The sequence below is a fragment of the Ctenopharyngodon idella genome, chromosome 2, assembly GCF_019924925.1.
Source record: "Ctenopharyngodon idella isolate HZGC_01 chromosome 2, HZGC01, whole genome shotgun sequence".
In the NCBI taxonomy this organism is placed as follows: Eukaryota; Metazoa; Chordata; class Actinopteri; order Cypriniformes; family Xenocyprididae; genus Ctenopharyngodon; species Ctenopharyngodon idella.
The window spans coordinates 20907381-20926976 of NC_067221.1; the positions used below are offsets into that span (position 1 = coordinate 20907381).

Sequence of the window (19596 nt, forward strand, 5' to 3'; positions counted from 1 at the left end):
ATGAAAGTTATTAAAAATTAAAAGAAGATCATTTACAAAAGGTGAGCAGAAAACAGATTTCCCCCAAAACAGTAAAAGTAAGCCAAAATAGTTTACTGAAAGAGAATTAATTTTTTTTTTTATTAATCAGAGAAATATACAGAAATGTACATTTTAACACACACACACACACACACACACACACCAGACCGTACAATCCATTGATTCATTAATCAAAAATCTGCATATTCCTTAAAAATATGACAAGTCTTCCTTGCTTTTTTATTTATAATGTTCTCCAAACTGGTGCAGTAGTCTTTAGTCTCCTGAAGAAAATGAATAGGATCCTGACCATTTTTTCATGTGTATATGACATTTTCCCGAAATAATAAAAAGTTGTACAATAAAAGTAAAAATATTATTTTCATTGGAATAATACATACATATATCAACATTATTTAAATTAAATATAACATTTGTTTTCCTTCTAATGAAATTTTCCACATCCACCCAAAAAATCTTTGTGTATATACAATTACAAAACAGATGGATAATAGATTCTTTTTCTATTGAACAAAAGAGAATTACATTTAATTCTATTTGCGGAACCGTCACATGACATCACCGAGAACAAACCAATAGAAGTCGTTCTCGCGCTTAAGCCCCGCCCTAAAAATGAACGAACATGGCTGGACCTGGACTGATCCGTAATATTCAGCAGATCTGCAGCAGAAGGTAAGTGAACGTTTATCACTGCTAAACTTTTGCTTACTAGTGTTTCTGTTTTCAAGCCTTAGCATAACGCTTGCTCTGTTTTATGTTGCATTTAAACGGACAGCTGATGTTGTTGCCTTCGACTTTTATTGCGATAGTCACAAACTTGTATATATACAAATAATTTTAACTTTTGCTTGATCTTTTTGACTAGCTCTAGATCTCTTCTAATTTATGTTTTACTGTTGGATTTTATTGTTGTAATGCTATGTTTTGGTGCAATATCTGAAAAGACCCCGTTTGTTGACACTCGTCCAGGGGGTCAAAGTTCAGTAGGCAAGTGAAGATGGTCCTGCTAAGGGCTGTACTGACCCCAGGTCTCCGTGGGGCCCTTTACTACACCGGGACCAGGAGCTCATCCTCAGGAACCCTTCAAATCAAAGATCCACTCAACTTCTGGTGTGGTGGCCGAGTCAACCTCAAAGATGTGAAAGCCAAATCCGAACCTGTATATGAGCCTGCAACAGGTAATGTATTTACAAAACTTTCACCCCATAGGCATTGACCAATCAGACTTTGCCCCATCACATGATCACAGTCACATCTGGCTATGCCTCTACATTGATTTTTTTCGATACAGCATGTTCTATGATTATAAACATTACCATCTCTGATCCTATTATGTCTTGATGAATGTATCACAGGTCGTGTCCTTTGCCAGCTGCAAGCTTGTGGAGCCACAGAGGTTGATGCAGCTGTTAGGAGCGCCAGTGCTGCTTTTACAGTGTGGAGTAAACTGGCAGGCATGGAAAGAGCCAGAGTCATGATAGAGGCGGCGAGACTCATTGAGGTAGACCGGAATGCATTGATCCGTCATCCTAAGACATTACAAAGTAGTGCTGCATTGATTCAAGAAGTCTTGAGTCTGATCTTTTCAGTTATTTTTGTTGTTGAGAATAGAAGAGAAGAGAGGAGATTGCTGAGATAGAGGTAGTCAACAATGGCAAGTCCATCACAGAAGCCCGTTTAGATGTGGACTCAGCCAGACTGTGCATTGAGTATTTTGCAGGACAAGCCACCACCCTTTCAGGTTAGTTTTGTTATTGATCATTCTCCGCTGAATGATTTCTGAAGGATCATGTGACACTGAAGACTGGAGTAATGATGCTAAAAATTCAGCTTTGCATCACAGGAATAAATTATATTTTAAAATATATTAAAATAGAAATTTTAAATTGAAATAATATTTCACAATATTATGGTATTTCCTGTATTTTTGATCAGCCGAAAAGTCCAAAAACATTAAAAAATCATAGTTATTCCAAACTTTTGACCGGTAGTTTACGTGGAATTTAAATGATAGTTATGTTAACCAAATTGAGATTATACAGATGGGTTAACAGCTATTCCTTCTCAGGTCAGCATGTTCAGCTAGCAGGAGGTTCATTTGCCTACACACGTCGGGAGCCACTGGGTGTGTGTGTGGGAATAGGAGCCTGGAACTATCCCTTCCAGATCGCAGCCTGGAAATCTGCCCCTGCCATCGCTTGTGGTATGTGTTATATAAATGATATAAGTGTGGCTTAGCAAAGTTTCGTAGTGATTCCCTGAAATCACACATATTGAATGTAGAGATCCACCGATAAGCCAATAATTTGTTGTTAATGTTATTATGGCCAATAGCTGATAAATGGAAGTTGAAATTCTATATTTTGTTTTTCTAAATAAATTATATAAAACAATAATAAAATAAATCCGTTTTAAATGCTACAAATGAATTTAGGTATCATCACCACCACATTTGCTAAAGATTACATTTAACAATTTTTTTTTTTTTTTTTTTTTTAAGATTTGTTACTTACCCTCAAGCCATCCTAGGTGTATATGACTTTATTCTTTCAGTCAAACACAATCAGAGTTATATTAAAAAATATTCTGCCTCTTCCAAGCTTTATAATGGGAGTGAATAGTTACTGTGATTTTGAAGCCCAAAAAAGCGCATCCATCCATCATATAAGTAATCCATACACAAGGCCTTCTGAAGCGAAGCAATGTTTTTGTAATAAAAATATCCATATTTATAACTTTACAGACTATAATCACTAGGAGCAATTCAGAATGCCTTTATTAACCCCCTTAAGTCACATGGATTACTTTTATGATGGATGAATGTGCTTTTTGGATGGGCTTCAAAATCACAGTAAGTATTCATTCCCATTATAAAGCTTGGAAGAGCCAGTATATTTTTAAATGTAACTCTGATTGTGTTTGACTGAAAGAATAAAGTCATATATACCTAGGATGGCTTGAGGGTGAGTAAATAATGGGATAATTTTCATTTTTGGGTGAACTAACCCTTTAACTTGGAGTGGTAGATGACGGCAAAGATAATCTAAATGTTAAAGTTGTGGAAATGAGCATGCACGATTTTTTGTCCAATAAATAAAAAAAAAACAAATCTAATTTTGGCAGATAACCGATATAGTACCAATATATTGTCCATTCCCTACTTGTATGTTACTTTGGATAAAAGTTTCTACCAATTTAATAAATGTAAATAAATAAATAGTATCTCACACTAGTTTAGACAAGCTGTTAATGATACTTGCCTAAAGTCACAATGTAACATAAGGAACTTTTCGTCCGAGTGAAATGGATTGCAGGACTTGGTTTTATCCATCAGGTGTTGATTGGATGGAGGTAGATCTGAATGCGAGCTTGCAGTTGATTGTAAGAAAGGATTAAATGGTGGGAGAAGTCCGGTATGCGTTATGAGAGACATCTGTCGTTTCACTTGAAAATCTAGGCATGACATTTGATCTGGGCATAAGATCAAATTTTAGGCATGAGATCAAATTTTTTAAATGAAATGTATGCATGAATTGTTCAAAATAATAATAATGCAATATGCAATAATAATCAGTATTGCTCTAACTTAGGGGTTAGGGATTTGAACAACCCCCTAAACTTGACTATTAAACTGTGTCACATAACACGTCCTGCCACGGATATGAACGATACCTCAAAGCTGTTAAAGTTAACAACCTTACAATTTTTACCTGGTGGATTATAAAACCTAATCTTTGACCCTAATCTGTTGAGTCTCCATATACTTACCTCATTGTTCACTGTTATTCACACTAGACATAAAAATGTGAAACTCTCTATCGTGTTGAAGGCTATTGAACTGTATTTGTTTAATACTCTCTTTGTTCGTTCTGTCCTAGATCTGTGCCTGAAATTTTTATCTTAACATTCTCCATTTACAGTCTGCTATTCCGATTCAATCGTAGGCAACTCCATGGTGTTCAAGCCGTCTCCGGTGACCCCCGTGACTGCAGTGCTGCTGGCTGAGATTTATTCACAGGCTGGAGCTCCTGAGGGGCTGTTCAATGTGGTGCAAGGTGGAGAAGAGACGGGTTCTCTTCTGTGTCATCACCCATCTGTGGCTAAAGTCTCCTTCACAGGAAGTGTGCCCACAGGAAAGAAAGTAAGAGGACTCCAGCAGTAATAATACAGTAGCTATTGCAGACTTAAGGCCGGAACACACCAAGCTGACGCCGACGAACTAGTGGCGACGAAAGCAGACTGCGGGGTTGGCTCACGTCGGCAGTGTCTGTGTCCAAAGTTGCCCTGACACACCAAACCGACGTTCGACACCCGACGGCCAAGTAGCATGTCATTCTGCACCTGCGCAAGATGAAATGCATTTCCGTACCAGCAGGTGGCAGTAGCTGAACGGCCAATCAGAATGATCAGATGGCCCGACGGACCGACGAGCTCCGACGCCAATTCAACATTTCGAATCGGCCAAAAAAAAGCCGACGAGGACCAACTTCAGCCGACGGTGCAGAACACACTGAGAAAACGTAGTTGGCCGACAAACAAAAACTGCCCGACGGCCGACCGTCGGCTTGGTGTGTTCCGGCCTTTAAAGGGTTAGTTCACTCAAAAATGAAAATATCAGTTACTCACTCTCTTGTCATTCCAAACCATTAAAGACTTTGGTAAATCTTCGAAACACAAATTAAGATATAATGTGTCTTATTTGACAGTCCAGGTAACCAAAGATGGAAGATCCAAGAAGGTCATAATGGCATTGCGAAAGTAATCCATATCAATTCAGCAGTTTATTCCAAGTCTTGTAAAAAGACACAATCACATTATATAATGAACAGATAAAACTGAGGCTTTTATTCAAAGCCTTTTCATAGTCAAATATAACTTTTATATAATACTTTAAAAAAACAACTCAATGGATTAGTTGTTTCTTATATATGTATCTGGGCATTTGGCCATTGCTGCTGCTTTCTCTCACCCATGCTTTATTAATAAACAAAGAGCAGAAGAAAAACAGTATCTCTCTTGATCAATAATCAAGAATCAATAAGAGCTAAACTAAATTAAATCTGTTTATCATATAAAGAGCGCATCTCTTCACAAGACTTTGATTGGTTTGATTCATTTGATATGGAATATGGACAGCTTTGTGACTTCTTTAAAATAAGATTTCCTTAAAATATCAGTAACACTTTACAACAAGGTTTCATTAGTTAACATTAGTTAACTACTTTAGTTAACGTGATCTAAGAATGAACATTACTTCGACAGCATTTATTTATCTTAATGTTAATTTCAGCATTTAAAATCAAAATCAGTGGTTCAATATTAATATTATAAAGCGATGAGAATATTTTTGGTGCGCCAAAAAAACAAAATAACGACTTATATAGTGATGGCCGATTTCAAAATACTGCTTCAGGAAGCTTCAGAGCATTATGAATCAGCATGTCGAATCAGCAGTTCGGAGCGCCAAAGTCACGTGATTTCAGCAGTTTGGCGGTTTGACACGCGATCCAAATCATGATTCGATACGCTGATTCATAACGCTCCGAAGCTTCCTGAAGCAGTATTTTGAAATCGGCCATCACTATATAAGTCGTTATTTATTTATTTATTTTGGCGCACCAAAAATATTCTCGTCGCTTTATAATATTAATATTGAACCACTGTACTCACATGAACTGATTTAAATATGTTTTTAGTACATTAATGGATCTTGAGAGAGGAAAATCATTGCTGGCTATGGAGGCCTCACTGAGCCATCGGATTTCAACAAAAATATCTTAATTTGTGTTCCGAAGATTAACAAAGGTCTTACAGGTGTGGAACGACATGAGGGTGAGTAATAAATGACATTATTTTCATTTTTGGGTGAACTAACCCTTTAATAGTAGTAGTACTAGTAATGGATACTATCCTGGAATGCACTTCCTGTGTTTAAATGCATGTTTTGGCCCAACAGATAATGGAAATGGCCTCCCGAGGGGTCAAGCCAGTGACACTGGAGCTTGGTGGTAAATCTCCTCTGATCATCTTTGAGGACACTGACCTAGAAAACGCAGTTAGAGGAGCACTCATGGCCAACTTCTTGTCTCAAGGCCAGGTACTGTATTGAAAGGTCAAGTCAAAGTTTGAACTTGCATAATTTTTCCTCTCTGGTTCATATAAAACATAATGTCACAGGTGATCACAGCCATGCTGATATACAGACCAACTACACAACTGCTTTAGACAACATTTATACAATATTATAACATATAATTATGCAATATTTATTACAGTAATATTGGTTTATACAGTATTTTAGTTTACACAATATTATAAGCTATAATGTCTGATTAAAAATGTTCACTCTAAAATATATATGTATAAATAAATCAAAGGCCTTTCAGAGATGAAAAATAGAAAATACTCTACTGTTAAAAATTTTAGGGTCTGTAAGATTTTTTTTTTTTTTTTTTTTTTTTTAAATGCTCACCAAGGCTGCATATACTTGATCAAAGATACAGTAAAAACATTATTTCAAACAATATTATTTCAATTTAAAATAACTGTGTTCTATTTAACTATATTTTAAAACATAATTTATTCCTGTGATGTAAAGATACATTTTCAGCATCATTACTCCACTCTTCAGTGTCACATGATCCTTCCAAAATCATTCTATGATGATTTGCTGCTCAAGAAACATTCTTATTATTCTCAATGTTGAAATCAATTGTGCTGCTTGATATATTTTTGGAAACCGTGATTCTTTTTTCAGGATTCTTTGACTGAATATAAAGTTCAAAAGAACAGCATTTATTTGAAACAAAAATCTTTTGTCATTTTTGATCAACTTAATGCATCCTTGCTGAATAAAAGTATTAATTTCTGACCACAATTTTTTAAATGCTAGTGTACAGTTTATGTTGTGTATTTTTTTTTTTTTTTTTTTTTTAATATTTCCCACATGTAGGTGTGCAGTAACGGCACCAGAGTTTTTGTGCAAAGGTCAATTGTTCCTCAGTTCTTGAAAGAGGTGGTCAGGAGAACTAAAGCCATTCTGATAGGAGACCCTCTGTTGGAGGAGACTCGTATGGGAGCCCTGGTCAGCAAACCACACCTGGACAAGGTGCTGGGATATGTGAACCAAGCTAAGAAAGAGGTATATTCAGTATAGAAATTAGTAGCATGATTGTGTTGTTTACTATATTACATGGGTTGGTAATGTAGTTCCTTTTTTCTTGACAGGGAGCCAGAGTGCTCTGTGGAGGGGAGCCCTTCATCCCAACAGATCCTAAACTAAAAGATGGATACTACATGACACCATGTGTGCTTGGTGAGTTAGAAAAACAGTTGGCAGCTGATGTTTTGAGTTCATGTGTTTTGGAAACATTCAATGGTCTATTTTTCATTCTGTTCATTTCCTTAAATCGGTCTGTTTTCTGTGTTCATTCACGTCTTGTTTTCAGATGGCTGCACAGATGACATGACGTGTGTCAAAGAGGAAATCTTTGGGCCTGTGATGTCAGTACTGCCCTTTGACACTGAGGACGAGGTTCTTCGGAGAGCCAATGACAGCTCTCTGGGTCTGGCTGCAGGGGTCTTTACTAAGTAAAGTGAAAATTAGTTTTATACACTACAGTACGAACATTTGGGGTCAGTAAGATTTTTAAAAAGTTTTTATGAGAAGTGTCTAGTACTCAAAATCTGCATTTATTTGATCCAAAATACAGTAAAAATATAATATGATACATGATACATTATTTTCAGGATTCTTGATGAATAAAAAGTTCAAATGAAAAGCATTATTTGAAATAGAAATCTTTTGTAACACTATAAATGTCTGTTGTATTTGATCAATTTAATGTGTCTTTGCTGAATAAGTAAGTATTAATAAAATATTTTTACAGACTACAAACTTTTGAACAGTAGTATGTCTGATTGATTGAGGTTTATGTAAGTTAACAAAGCTAGACTGGGGCTTTCCTGTTTGCTCATATTTTCCTTTCCTGTCTGTTTGTGACTCGCTAGAGATGTCAAGAGAGCACATCGAGTTATAGAAAACCTGCAGGCTGGATCTTGCTTCATCAATAATTACAATATCACCCCTGTGGAGGTGCCATTTGGAGGATACAAGGCCTCAGGTGGAGTTACAATAGGAGTTACCAAACATTTTTTTATTAGCGTGTTTGCCTCTATAAACACTCTCTGTCCTGAAGTTAAACACAACCTTCTATCTTTGATTTCAGGTATTGGAAGAGAAAATGGCCAGGTGACCATTGAATTTTACTCTCAGTTGAAGACTGTGGTGGTGGAGATGGGTGATGTGGATAGTCTCTTTTAAACACAAGCCAGACGTATTCTGGTCTCAGATTAATGATTGGATCCTACTGGAAGATCTCAATGTGGGATTAACCATTTAGCCTAATGACTTGACACGCAGTTACTGAAATGTATTAATGTTCACCACTAATGGACCATGTTTAGCCTGCTAACATAATTTCTGTCAAGTAATGGCAGCTGCCTGTGAATATTTCACAATCAAGTGCCTGTACTGTAGAATGGTACAATTCTTAATGAGCGTAAGAGAGTGTAAACTGCGTTTATTTTAAAGAAACTGTCATTGTATTTGATTGTTAATTAGCTATACTGTGACTGTAATGTAATGTACCTGTGTATCAGATATCGCTCATGCTGCTGTGAATATATGCTTTACCTATTAATTTGCTCAAGGAAACACTATGCATGGTAATATTTTTTAAATTAAGTGCAAAAGGCGGTACATAATTGTAATAAAGGAGCTTGTGCATAAAGAACGTAGTCTGAAGTATTGTTTAATTTATGTACATACTCTTGTACATACAGCTGATGTATCATACATTTAACATTGTTTCTACATTCAGCGAATAAATATCTCGGTCCTTCTTTATCAACTCCAAACAGGAAGTCACCTCATTATAAATTATAAATAAGTTATAAATTCTCCTAAAATATGAGGATAAATTCACCAGAACTGATTACCTAGTCAAAACTTTTCAAACTTCTACCTGGTAAAAAGCCATTTTTACTATATTTGAATCAAAAATATTGGCCAAAAAACTCTTTTAAAAACATGTGTGTCTGATGTGAACTTCTTATGGGTTTTAAAAGCATTTCTTCTTTTTCCTCCTTGGAAGTTTGCTTCTCACACATTTCCTCTGTGCAAATGTATAATGAAAAAGCATCAAAATGTGTTTTTAATTTAGAAAAAACAGTTTTATCTCCATAAAAAAATAAATCATAAATGGCTTACCTTTGCTATAGCTTTTTTGGGCTGTTTAAACTGTGCAAGAGATTCTGCAAAAGGTCAAGATATTCAGTAAACACTCTTCAAAGCAGACCAGACCTTCTGAAAAAAAAACAAAAAAACAACAACTCTGTTTTAGATACTTACCATCTTCAGATGGCAGGTCCTGGTCACAGTTTCTGGTCACCTGTCACAAGAGAAATGTTTCAGAATCTGAATCCAGTCAGGTGAACACATATCAAAGCTTATTCAGTATAACATCTTTCATTAAGATCCATCTGCTTTGCACCGTTTCTGCTGCTCTGATTTGAGAGAGAGAGGGTGTCTCCATCTCCGTGTCGTTCTCACTCAACTGGCCCCCCTCCTGCAGCTTCCCAAGACGGCTCTGTGCTGCCGTCACACGCAACTTCATGGTGTGGAAGCGAGACTGCAGTTCGCCCACTCTGAAGTGCACTGCACTTCCCTCGAACCACAGACTTTCATTTACACCTGCCTTGAATCCTGGTGGCTCGTATTCAGGTGGAGTGACTAAAGTTGCAAGGAGACAAAAGCACACCAGTCATTTATAGATTCCCTGTTGCATTGATATTTCACTGAGCATGTTCATTTGATCCCAAAAAACATAATCATTCTTATCCACTTCTCTCCTGGTAGCACTTTATTTTACAGTCCTGCATGTACATACTATGTACTTATTAATAGCAATTACAATAACTATGTACTAACCCTTAACCTACCACTAAATCTAACCTTAACCCTTGTAGTTACCTTATAATACCAGTGCTTTCTTTGGTAAGTACACTGTAAGTACACGTACTGTAAAATAAAGTGTAACCTCTCTCCTCATACTGAAGAAGGATATATTGTACCATCATCATAGTAGTAGAGTTTCATAGTGAGGTAAACGGCAGTGGGCAGAGCTTCTAGATTCTGCATGAGGAGGAACAGTTTTCTGATCAGGAGCGTTGAAGCTTTCTTAGTGTCCTCTACGGTCACTCTCAGGTCCCCATTCACATTACTGAAATGAAGAAAAGAGGTGAGGACTAGTTTGAATGAAGGGACATTTCAATAGTTTTTTCTTTTTTTGACATGAATGTACACTAAATTGGCAACATACTGTCCAAAACTATGTCCACTACTATTCAAAAGTTTGGGGTCAGTAAGATTTTTAAAGTTTTTGAAGTTTCTTATGCTCATTAAGGCTGCATTTATTTGAAATACAGTATCAGGTATAAAACAGTAACAAAAAATATTGCGAAATATTATTATAATTTAAAATAACTGTTTTATATTTGAATATATTTTCAAATGTAATTTATTCCTGTGATGATAAAACTAAACTTTCAGCAGCCATTACTCCAGTCATGATCCTTCAGAAATCATTCTAATATGCTGATTTGGTCCTCAAGAAACTTTTATTATTATATCAATGTTAAAAACAGCTGTGCTGCTTTAATAGTAATATTTTTGTGAAAACTGATACTTTTTTTCCTAGGATTCCTTGCTGAACAGGAAGTTCGGCAAGAACAGCATTTATTTGAAATAGAAATCTTTTGTAACATTATACATGTATTTACTGTCACTTTTGATCAATTTAATGTCTAAAACTAATTTATCTTAAAAGAAAATTTCACTAACCCCAAACTTTTGAACGGTAGTGTACAGGATGATTGTTATGTATTCAACTGTTGATGGATTCAGTCCATCAACTGAGGACATACAGGAAGAGCAAACTACAGAAAATCCAGTTTTACAGATACTGTATTTCACTCTCAACACTTGAGCAATGTACAATACTATACCTCAGGATGTCCATCTGTGGTCCACACTCTGAGTATCTGAACTTAAACTGATAGGACTCAATGACATGCTGAGACAACAGACACACACAAGAGACAAAACAGCAGGTTTAGGAAAGTCATATTGGTGTTCACATTTTTTTTTTTATTCTGAAAATATATAGACCTTATGCGCCAGAGAAACAAGCGCACAGCCATCTTTAGAATTTTGTCTTTGAACTTCCATTTTTGTGTTAGCTCTGTATATTTCTATGGCATCGCTGCTGAAGAGTAATTAGCTGATGGATTTAGTTATTGTAGAGTTAATGAACGTTATCATGAGCAATGTAATGTTTGAAGCGGATGTCATAATAAATGTCAGTAGACTGGGAAGATTTTAAAACAAGTGGTTCATTCATGAATCCGTAAGATCTTACCTTCATGCTGTGGAAATACAAACCGGAAGACAGAACATAACGAGCACAGCGCTGAAAAGGGGCGGGGCTACATAAGCACTGTGTCCAAAATCTAATACTTCTCTACTATGTAGTATGTACTATGTACATACTACATAGTACTATGTACATACTACACTATATGTACTATGTACATTCTACATGTAACAGCCAACAGAGTAGTATGTCTGTATTCATAGTATTCGAAAAACAGTAGGCAAAAATTCCCCGGATGACCTACTATTTCCGGCGAGATTCTGAAGTGCGCATCCGACGGACACTTTATCCCATGAGTCCACGGGAGAGGATTTATGAATGGAGGTGAAGCGACGTAACTGACGCTGTTAGGTCACGTGATAATGACAACATGGCGGACGTAGTACATCCGGATTACATTCATACTACCCACGTTCATACTATATAGACTATACATACTATACATTCATACTAACGGTCAGAAAGTTCAAACTCAAATGTAGTACCTACTCAGACAGTACGCAATTTCAGACGCATCGAAGCTCTATAGTGCTGGGAAAAAGGTACTGTTAGATAATAACACATTATGTGCAATGCAACAATAAACACATTTGCTAAATTCGATATTTTATTCCACTTAAGATTTTTATGAGATTAATTGCAATCATTTTATTCCACTGACAGTCCTAAAAAACAAATCTGCATATAATATTTTATAGCATTCATCTCTCTTTCCTTGTGACATACATACAAAAATTAAAAATCTTTCAGTGCTGAGTTTCTCCTCACCACTGTCACCTTTATTGCTTTGGAATTGTTACAGGTATTCAGTGTTTTTTTGTTCTGTTTACACGAAACCATGTCAGAAAACTTTTTATGTGTTTTGACCGTTCATTTACACGTCAACAGCGTTTTGGGGGCCTGAAAACGCACATTTTGAAAGTGCAAATTTTTGAAAATGATACCGTTATCATCTCTGTGTAAACTACAAAAATGTACATTTGTGAAAACGATGACGACATGCGCGTGCATATTACATGTTCAGTCTATAGGCGCATAGTTTTTCTTTAAAAAGTGACATCGCAAACTACTGGCCTGACAGCATAATCCAACGTTTTTAGCCGTTTTCGCAGATAAGGGTGAGCAGGGATCGTTTTGACAACGTTGTCATCTGTACGTGAAAAACACTAATGTTTTTAGTACATTGTTGTGAAAACGTATCTTTCTATTAGTTATCATGGTTTCTGATTATGTTCACCTGTGTCTTGTTTAGTTGTGCATTACTCTCTTGTGTCTATATTCCTGTTCTTAGTTTTTCTTTAAATAAATATACAGCTTGCGTTTAGATCCACGTCTCAACTTATACTTCTGTGCTCCACAAAACTGAAAATATTACTTAAAAACTTAAAGGTCAATTTCAATAGAAAATAAATATGATTTAGAATTTGGCTTTAGTATAATAAAAATATAAAAGCCAATTATTTGATTTTGGAATTCCACTTACACAGTATCTCAACAGCATAAATAGTCTTGAACATGAAAGTATATTTGGGGGTCCATAAAAAAACCCTGATCTAAAAACTCCATGGAAGACTAAATCTTGGAACTTACATTACTGTCATCTGGGCTTGTGTGTACCTGTGAATAATAATTAAAAAAACAAAACAAACAAAAAAAACAGTTAATTTATATAATGTGCATTTCTTTAGAAATTATTGTATAAATAAAAACACACATTTACTGACCCCAATGACCACCATTTGAAGCTGCAGAAAATAAAGTAGATTAATGCAGTGACAAAAAATGTATAAAAAAAATAATAGAAAGATAGATTTATATTTAAATATGTGCTTTTGACTTACATATCTCTTCTCCAAAGCATCAAAACATCCCATCAGCCTTGGAGGACAGAAGTATGGTTATAATTACTTTTTATAGCATCTTAGCATTTTTTACACTTCAATGAATCATTACAAATATACTTTCACATACGTATACATTCAAATAAACAAACATCGCAATTCATTGTACAAATACAATATATGCAACATATTACCATTTGATGAGTTTGCGGGCTCCAGGGCAAGAGCAATCCTGTTTGAGGACTTTGATACACAAATCTGAAGAACAACATTCATTGATGAACAAACTGATTGTATGAGATATTTTAATAAACCAGTGTTTATATTTATACCTTCCAGGTATCTGGATCTGTAGGAGTCCTCAGGAAATATCCCACGCAGATAGGTGATGGAGGAGACAGCTATAACCACCATGCGCTTGACAAACACCAGTGACTGAGCCTCAGTATCCAGCGCCTGATGAAATACACTGGTTCAGATCAATTCACAACACAGCTTTACAAAGAACAGAGCCTTGAAATCCATATCCACGTACTGTACATAACGTGTACAAATGTTCACAAATGACACAGGAATCTAATAGAATTATAGTTTTGGGACCTTTTTAAGCATAGATGTGAAAATGCAGAAACCAAACTTAAATAGTTGTAATTCATGAATGCTTTGGAGAACTTCAAAAAATTAAATTGTGACTTTCAAATGACAATTCACTGTCAAACATGACTATGATACTTATGATAAACTGTGATAACTGAGAACCTATATCAAATACATACTAAACATCAATTAATCTTCATGTACAGGAATATAGAGTATAACATATATTTCAACCATCACAGTTTACGGCAATACTGTATTTACGCTGACAAGCTGTCAGTGAAAAGGACTGAAATTCAAAGCACTAATAATGGGTCTTAAAACATTATAACTGAAATATTACAATAATATTTTGTTATTAGCTTAGCAATATTTAATATATACTATATGACCTGCTATTTATTAAAGAAAATCACCATTTTGTCTTTAACCAAACTTCCTGATAGCCTACCTCAGGGATTGTTTACAGTAAAACTGTGGTAACTGCATTAGCGAGCATTGTCATTAATATTAATAATAATAATAAATAAATAAAAGAAATTATGATTCTGACAGCTACTTATAATGACTGAAGCAGACCTCAAATTAATGTACTATGATTTTACAATAGTAAAACGACAAACTACTTCCGTTTTAATCAAGCTCCTTATTTGGAAGCATGGTATATTTTTGTAAGGGTATATTTTATTTACGTTCACACTGTAAACGTCATTCATTTAGTATCTTACCTCAGCAATCACCTGTTTGTCTTGAGTTAGTTTCTTCTGTCTGGTTGTCATGCTTGAGCTAACTTTAATGTTAGCTTCCTCACACTCAAATGATCTCCTCAAAAGCTATTATGGCATCAATAAATAAATCAACACGTTAATAATTGAATTAATCTATCGATGTTTATGTAAGACAACGTGTTATTTGATAAATTTTATCATGTATTATTAAATACCGTACGAAGAATATAGCGATAACTTTTTAAGGTAAAACCGCTGACCGTGACAAATCGGAGAATGCGCGCGAGAGACACCTGTCACCGATCACGCGCATTTGGCGGTAAACACAGAGCGCCGAGGGAGGCAACACATCCAGTGTTAACAGACAATGATTTGATTAATATGTTTACTAATATTTATTAAGTACTACATATTTATTTAGCCTACTAAACTCATTAAAATATACAATAAAATAATCGTCATTTAAGTAAAAAAACAAAACTGTTCATTGTTAAAAATGGTTTATTGTTTGAAATGCAAAATTTTGTTGACAATACAATCAGCACATCTGTTTTCACAACATAAAGGATGGTAAGACACGTTACACATACTAACTTAAATGTTACAATACATTTCAGGTAGTTTTGAGTATGACACACTTTGGTCCTCCAACTTGTCATAATATATATCACTATAAATAATAATTACCACTCTTAAATGGATGTGCTAGGCTAACCAGTAACAGTACTTCATGCTACTGCTGTCTTGTTACACTATGCTGCACAGTCTTGTGTGTTTTTTAGTGTTGTTTGGAGAAGTAGTCTTTGCTCTGCTGGACGTCGGGCTTAATTGTGTCTTTTCCGGGCTTCCATCCGGCTGGGCAAACTAGGGAAAAAGTAAGTGACAACAAAAGGCAAATTTATATAAAATATTACAGATTTAGTTTTAAAAACAGAAACACATTTCACACTGTACTGTATGAAGGGAATTGTATGTAAAATCAAGAAGTACTGCCAGTCCCAAGTCAAGTAAATTTGCTGTACCTTCTCCATGTTTGTCGGTGAACTGAAAGGCCTGCACCAAGCGCAGGGTTTCATCGATGGAGCGGCCCACTGGCAGGTCATTGATGGTTATCTGCCTCAGAATGCCTTTGTCATCAATGATGAAAAGACCTCTAAGTTAGAGAAAATTTAAATAAGTTAATAGCAATATATAGAGAGAGATCTTAATTATTTTATTCTAATCTTGTGTGACAAAAGTAGTCCCATCAAGACAAAGTAGTAAAAAGAAACACTACCGTTCAAAAGTATGCTCACCAAGGCTGCATTTAAACAGCAATACTGTGAAATATTATTACACTTCACAATAACTGTTTTCTACTTGAATATACTTTAAAAAGTAATTAGTTTCGATCATTACTCATCATTACTCAAGTCAGTGTCACATGATCCTTCAGAAATCATTCTAACTGTGATGCGTTTATTTTCAAGAATCAATGATGAATAGAAAGAACAGCATTTATTTGAAACGGAAATCTGTTGTAATATTATAATAATATTATGTCTTTACTGTCACTTTTGATCGATTTAATGCATCCTTGCTGAATGCTAAAGTATTAATTTCTTTCAAAGCTTTTAAATGGTAGTGTATATGGTACTTTTCAAAAATATTTTGTTGGATTTAGGTAATCCATCCATACCTGTATGCAATACCCTCATCTTCCTTCAGTACGCCATAGTCTTGAGATATGGAGCGGAGGGAATCTGCCACCAGAGGGACCTTCATATGGCCTAAACCACCTTGTTTCCGAGGTGTGTTTATCCTGTTATGATCACACAGGTAAAACGTTGTCATTCATTGGTAAGTTCATGAATATTGAACAACTCTGTCTGCACAATAGGTTAGCACTTTAAAACGTCTAAAGACAAGGTGGTTTTTAGGCACAGAATAACTTTCACTTTAAAGAGTAGTATAACACATTTTAGAGGTTTATTTGACAGTGAAGGTGGTGGATTCTGGAATCTACTTCCATTTCAATATATATCTTTTGAGTGATTTATATCCAAGTTATTAACCGATATTTATCCTTCTAAATATTAAATGCTCTGAATGACTTCTTCAGCGTATGTTAAAGCATTTATTTTTCTTTTCCATCTTCAGTCACAAGAGTGTCTGTACTTCTTACTGTGAGTGTTGAGAACATGTTATTATGTTTTGGCAAAGTGTCCTTTTCAGCCAACTTCAATATTGAAGAAGCTATGTATCTGTGTATGTGTGCTAGTATTTTTTTTACAGATCCTGTATTAGAGATGTGGACAAACTGACGCACAGAAACACATATCTGTGAACTAGGTCACTTTGTGCCTAAAACTAGAGTCCTGGTTATGAGAACTGTTGTTCATTTCACATGCTATGGGGGCGTTTCTTAAAAGTGCAACAGCATATAACAGACCGTTTTAAGGGTCTGAGAGAGGGTGATTTTTGTAACCCCCCCCCCCCAAAAAAGTATAAAATGGCCCCTTTAAAGTTTGACATTTTTTCTTCATCTTTATCGCTCACCAGGCAAGATGACAGAAGTGAGAATCAACAGAGGCACCAATGACCTCACAGTTGATTTTTCTGAACTCCTCAACAGCATCACTGAAGGCGATGATCTCAGTGGGGCAAACAAAGGTGAAATCCAATGGATAGAAGAATAATACAACATATTTCCCTAGAAACAAGAGCAATAAAGCATTTGTCAGTTGTCACAAGTGCACAAGGACACTTACACAATGTGTACTATCGCTAACAAAATATTTGTGTGATCCAAAGTCACACCCATGAATTTCCTGGTAATGCTTCCTTGAGGTTTTTTTTTAATTATTATTATTTTTATTTTTTTTTACAAATAACATACATAATGTTTACAGTTAAATACTTTTTATGTATCACATATTACAGGACATTATGCTTGTATCTTCTTTACTGCACTAATGTTAAAATCATACCTTTGTATTCAGACAAGCTGAGATCTTTAAACTGTCCATCTGGCATCACAGCTTTGGCTGTGAAGTCTGGAGCAGGTTTGCCAATATGTGCTTTTCCAGCTGCCATTTTCTTCTAGGTTCAAGAAAAGAAAATGTGTTTCATGAAAAACAATATAAAAAAAAAGAAATAACAGGAAATCCGTTTGTAGAAAAAAAAAAAAAAAGTTACTTTAATGCCACATTTCAGAAAGGAAAAACTTTAGCAGTATAAAGAGCATACACATCAAAAATAATATATGCAAAATACTAACTATATGATTAATTTCTTGTTAGGAATAGAATAGAATAGAATAGAATAGAATAGAATATGTCAGTTAGTCCTCTTAGGAAGTAATTTCCTTTCACTCGTTATTTCAATATTTCCTCAGTTTGCAACACGTACTAATAAGTATAATAAGAAAGTTATTTGACGTAACCCTAACCTTGTATACAAATTCAGCATTATAATAATTTTATATAACGCAGTTTTCTAACATTAAGATATGGCCTTATTGCAAATCAGAAGCATTACGCATTTACGTAAAATAAAAGTAGTGAAACTTGAAAGCACTTTCCATGCATCGAAGTGCAACAGGTAGGCGCCTTACAAGTAAGTTCACACTGGAACAATTTCACAATACATTATTAATTCAAACGTGTATAAAGACATCATAAATATACAGATTACAGAAAACGAAACTCTCGCACCAAAAGCAGTCACGAAAACACAGGAAATTCACATTGTAAAACAAGAGGATAGAATGTGTACGATTACTTTTCATAAAACGCATTTTCACTGGAAAGAAAATAAAAGTTTTAACAGAGTATTTCATACCTTCAACTGTCTCCACAATCCGAGCGTCTCAGTTAATGAATGAGTGTGAATTCACGGCAGTGGTTGGTGTTTAAATAGGTTCTGCTCAAGTATCGCGATACTCCGTGAGATCCACCGTCTCTAGAAGTAATGCTCCGTGGAGTGACCACTGAGAAATGTTTATGCCAGCATGACTTTGCACATTTTCTGTGCTGAACACATGCATATATACATGCGATGTGCTGTTTCTAAATTCAGTGTTATATATAGGCCTATTAGCCAAATACTAATATAGTGCAAACTTACTCCTACGAAAATAGCTAATTAATTTCAGTAAGCAACCCATAGAACGTGTAGCGATTACCATAAACTGTATCTACTTTCAGTGATTTTAGTCTATTTGTAGTCATATCGGACAAATTGTGAACTGCCCCTAAGAAATTCATGCGTTAAAAATGGTGTAAACTTTTGTGTTACAGTTAGGAACTAACAGGCAAAACACTTCTGCCTGAAGCAAAACTTATTTAACAGAACTGTTTCATGTCATGGGGCTTCTGCAATGTGACTTTCTGTCAGAAGTTTTGTCACTCTTAATTCAGTTAGATTTTCCTCAACTTCATGATTACATAACTGCAGACCCTCACTTATTATTTCTTTCTGCCCTACACATTCACAGAATTGCTATGTCATAAGATAAAAGCAGAGTGTTTCCTTATGGAGGAGGAAAGTTTGTGGAATTTCTGTGCTGCCTTGTGTCAGACTAATGCTTCAACATTCCTTTAGGGTTGCCAAAGGTCTGCTAGTGTTTACTTATATTTCATATTCATTTCCTCTTCCTTGTTATCTGCAGAGGTTCCCAGAAAGTAAATCTTTGCACTCATCCAAACATACATAAATCTTTGTACACTAAACACAATAGCTTGGCATTCCAAACGCTTCCTCTACGTTTAAGCTATCTTATGTTCTTTGTTTTTAGACAGTGTAAAATAGCTGTCATTTGCAGACTTCATCTTTTTACCTCGACCTCCCCCTCTCCCTCTCCCATCTCTCAACCTAGTTACCATGGGCACCAAATGAAGGGTCTGATAAGAG

General features: G+C 35.4%; 3 protein-coding genes across 7 annotated transcripts; 1 reads left to right on the forward strand and 2 right to left on the reverse strand.

Annotated features, from left to right (window-relative positions):
• Positions 1–544: 544 nt before the first annotated feature.
• Positions 545–8837, forward strand: aldh9a1b (aldehyde dehydrogenase 9 family, member A1b). Of its 2 annotated transcripts, none has more exons than XM_051874314.1 (12): positions 545–714; positions 1012–1220; positions 1398–1543; positions 1654–1783; positions 2111–2245; positions 3963–4183; positions 5999–6139; positions 6995–7183; positions 7270–7357; positions 7491–7632; positions 8053–8165; positions 8271–8837. In XM_051874314.1, the coding sequence occupies exons 1-12, from the start codon at positions 665–667 to the stop codon at positions 8363–8365; spliced, it is 1659 nt and encodes a 552-aa protein (XP_051730274.1). In that variant the 5' UTR covers positions 545–664; the 3' UTR covers positions 8366–8837. The 2 variants fall into 2 exon arrangements, with proteins under 2 accessions (XP_051730274.1, XP_051730284.1); XM_051874324.1 differs by having other exon boundaries at positions 3987–4183.
• Positions 8838–8957: 120 nt separating this feature from the next.
• Positions 8958–14969, reverse strand: zte38 (zebrafish testis-expressed 38). Of its 3 annotated transcripts, XM_051874347.1 has the most exons (12): positions 14704–14969; positions 13711–13834; positions 13573–13636; positions 13379–13415; positions 13262–13282; positions 13128–13154; positions 11110–11177; positions 10177–10325; positions 9597–9835; positions 9455–9494; positions 9314–9357; positions 8958–9218 (listed from the first exon to the last, which is right to left on the reverse strand). In XM_051874347.1, exons 1-12 carry the CDS (start codon positions 14752–14754, stop codon positions 9165–9167), a joined length of 918 nt encoding a protein of 305 aa, XP_051730307.1. In that variant the 5' UTR covers positions 14755–14969; the 3' UTR covers positions 8958–9164. The 3 variants fall into 3 exon arrangements, with proteins under 3 accessions (XP_051730307.1, XP_051730304.1, XP_051730295.1); XM_051874344.1 differs by having other exon boundaries at positions 9314–9494; XM_051874335.1 differs by having other exon boundaries at positions 8958–9494.
• A 217-nt stretch (positions 14970–15186) lies between these two features.
• Positions 15187–18692, reverse strand: prdx1 (peroxiredoxin 1). Of its 2 annotated transcripts, none has more exons than XM_051874462.1 (6): positions 18526–18692; positions 17673–17784; positions 17242–17395; positions 16382–16504; positions 15726–15856; positions 15187–15567 (listed from the first exon to the last, which is right to left on the reverse strand). In XM_051874462.1, the coding sequence occupies exons 2-6, from the start codon at positions 17776–17778 to the stop codon at positions 15482–15484; spliced, it is 600 nt and encodes a 199-aa protein (XP_051730422.1). In that variant the 5' UTR covers positions 17779–17784; positions 18526–18692; the 3' UTR covers positions 15187–15481. The 2 variants fall into 2 exon arrangements, with proteins under 2 accessions (XP_051730422.1, XP_051730433.1); XM_051874473.1 differs by having other exon boundaries at positions 17673–17781; positions 18526–18630.
• Between the last annotated feature and the right edge of the window lie 904 nt (positions 18693–19596).

Coding starts and splice junctions, on each gene's coding strand:
- aldh9a1b (XM_051874314.1), top strand. CDS start 665: ATGGCTGGACCTGGACTGATCCGTAATATTCAGCAGATCTGCAGCAGA. Junction 715..1,011: donor CAGCAGATCTGCAGCAGAAG/GTAAGTGAACGT, acceptor ACACTCGTCCAG/GGGGTCAAAGTTCAGTAGGC. Junction 7,358..7,490: donor CATGACACCATGTGTGCTTG/GTGAGTTAGAAA, acceptor TCTTGTTTTCAG/ATGGCTGCACAGATGACATG.
- zte38 (XM_051874344.1), bottom strand. CDS start 14,754: ATGACAACCAGACAGAAGAAACTAACTCAAGACAAACAGGTGATTGCT. Junction 13,283..13,378: donor ATGCTTTGGAGAAGAGATAT/GTAAGTCAAAAG, acceptor TATTTTCTGCAG/CTTCAAATGGTGGTCATTGG. Junction 10,326..11,109: donor CCACAGATGGACATCCTGAG/GTATAGTATTGT, acceptor TCTTCATTTCAG/TAATGTGAATGGGGACCTGA.
- prdx1 (XM_051874462.1), bottom strand. CDS start 17,778: ATGGCAGCTGGAAAAGCACATATTGGCAAACCTGCTCCAGACTTCACA. Junction 16,505..17,241: donor CACTTCTGTCATCTTGCCTG/GTGAGCGATAAA, acceptor TGATCATAACAG/GATAAACACACCTCGGAAAC. Junction 15,568..15,725: donor CACCGACAAACATGGAGAAG/GTACAGCAAATT, acceptor CTTTTTCCCTAG/TTTGCCCAGCCGGATGGAAG.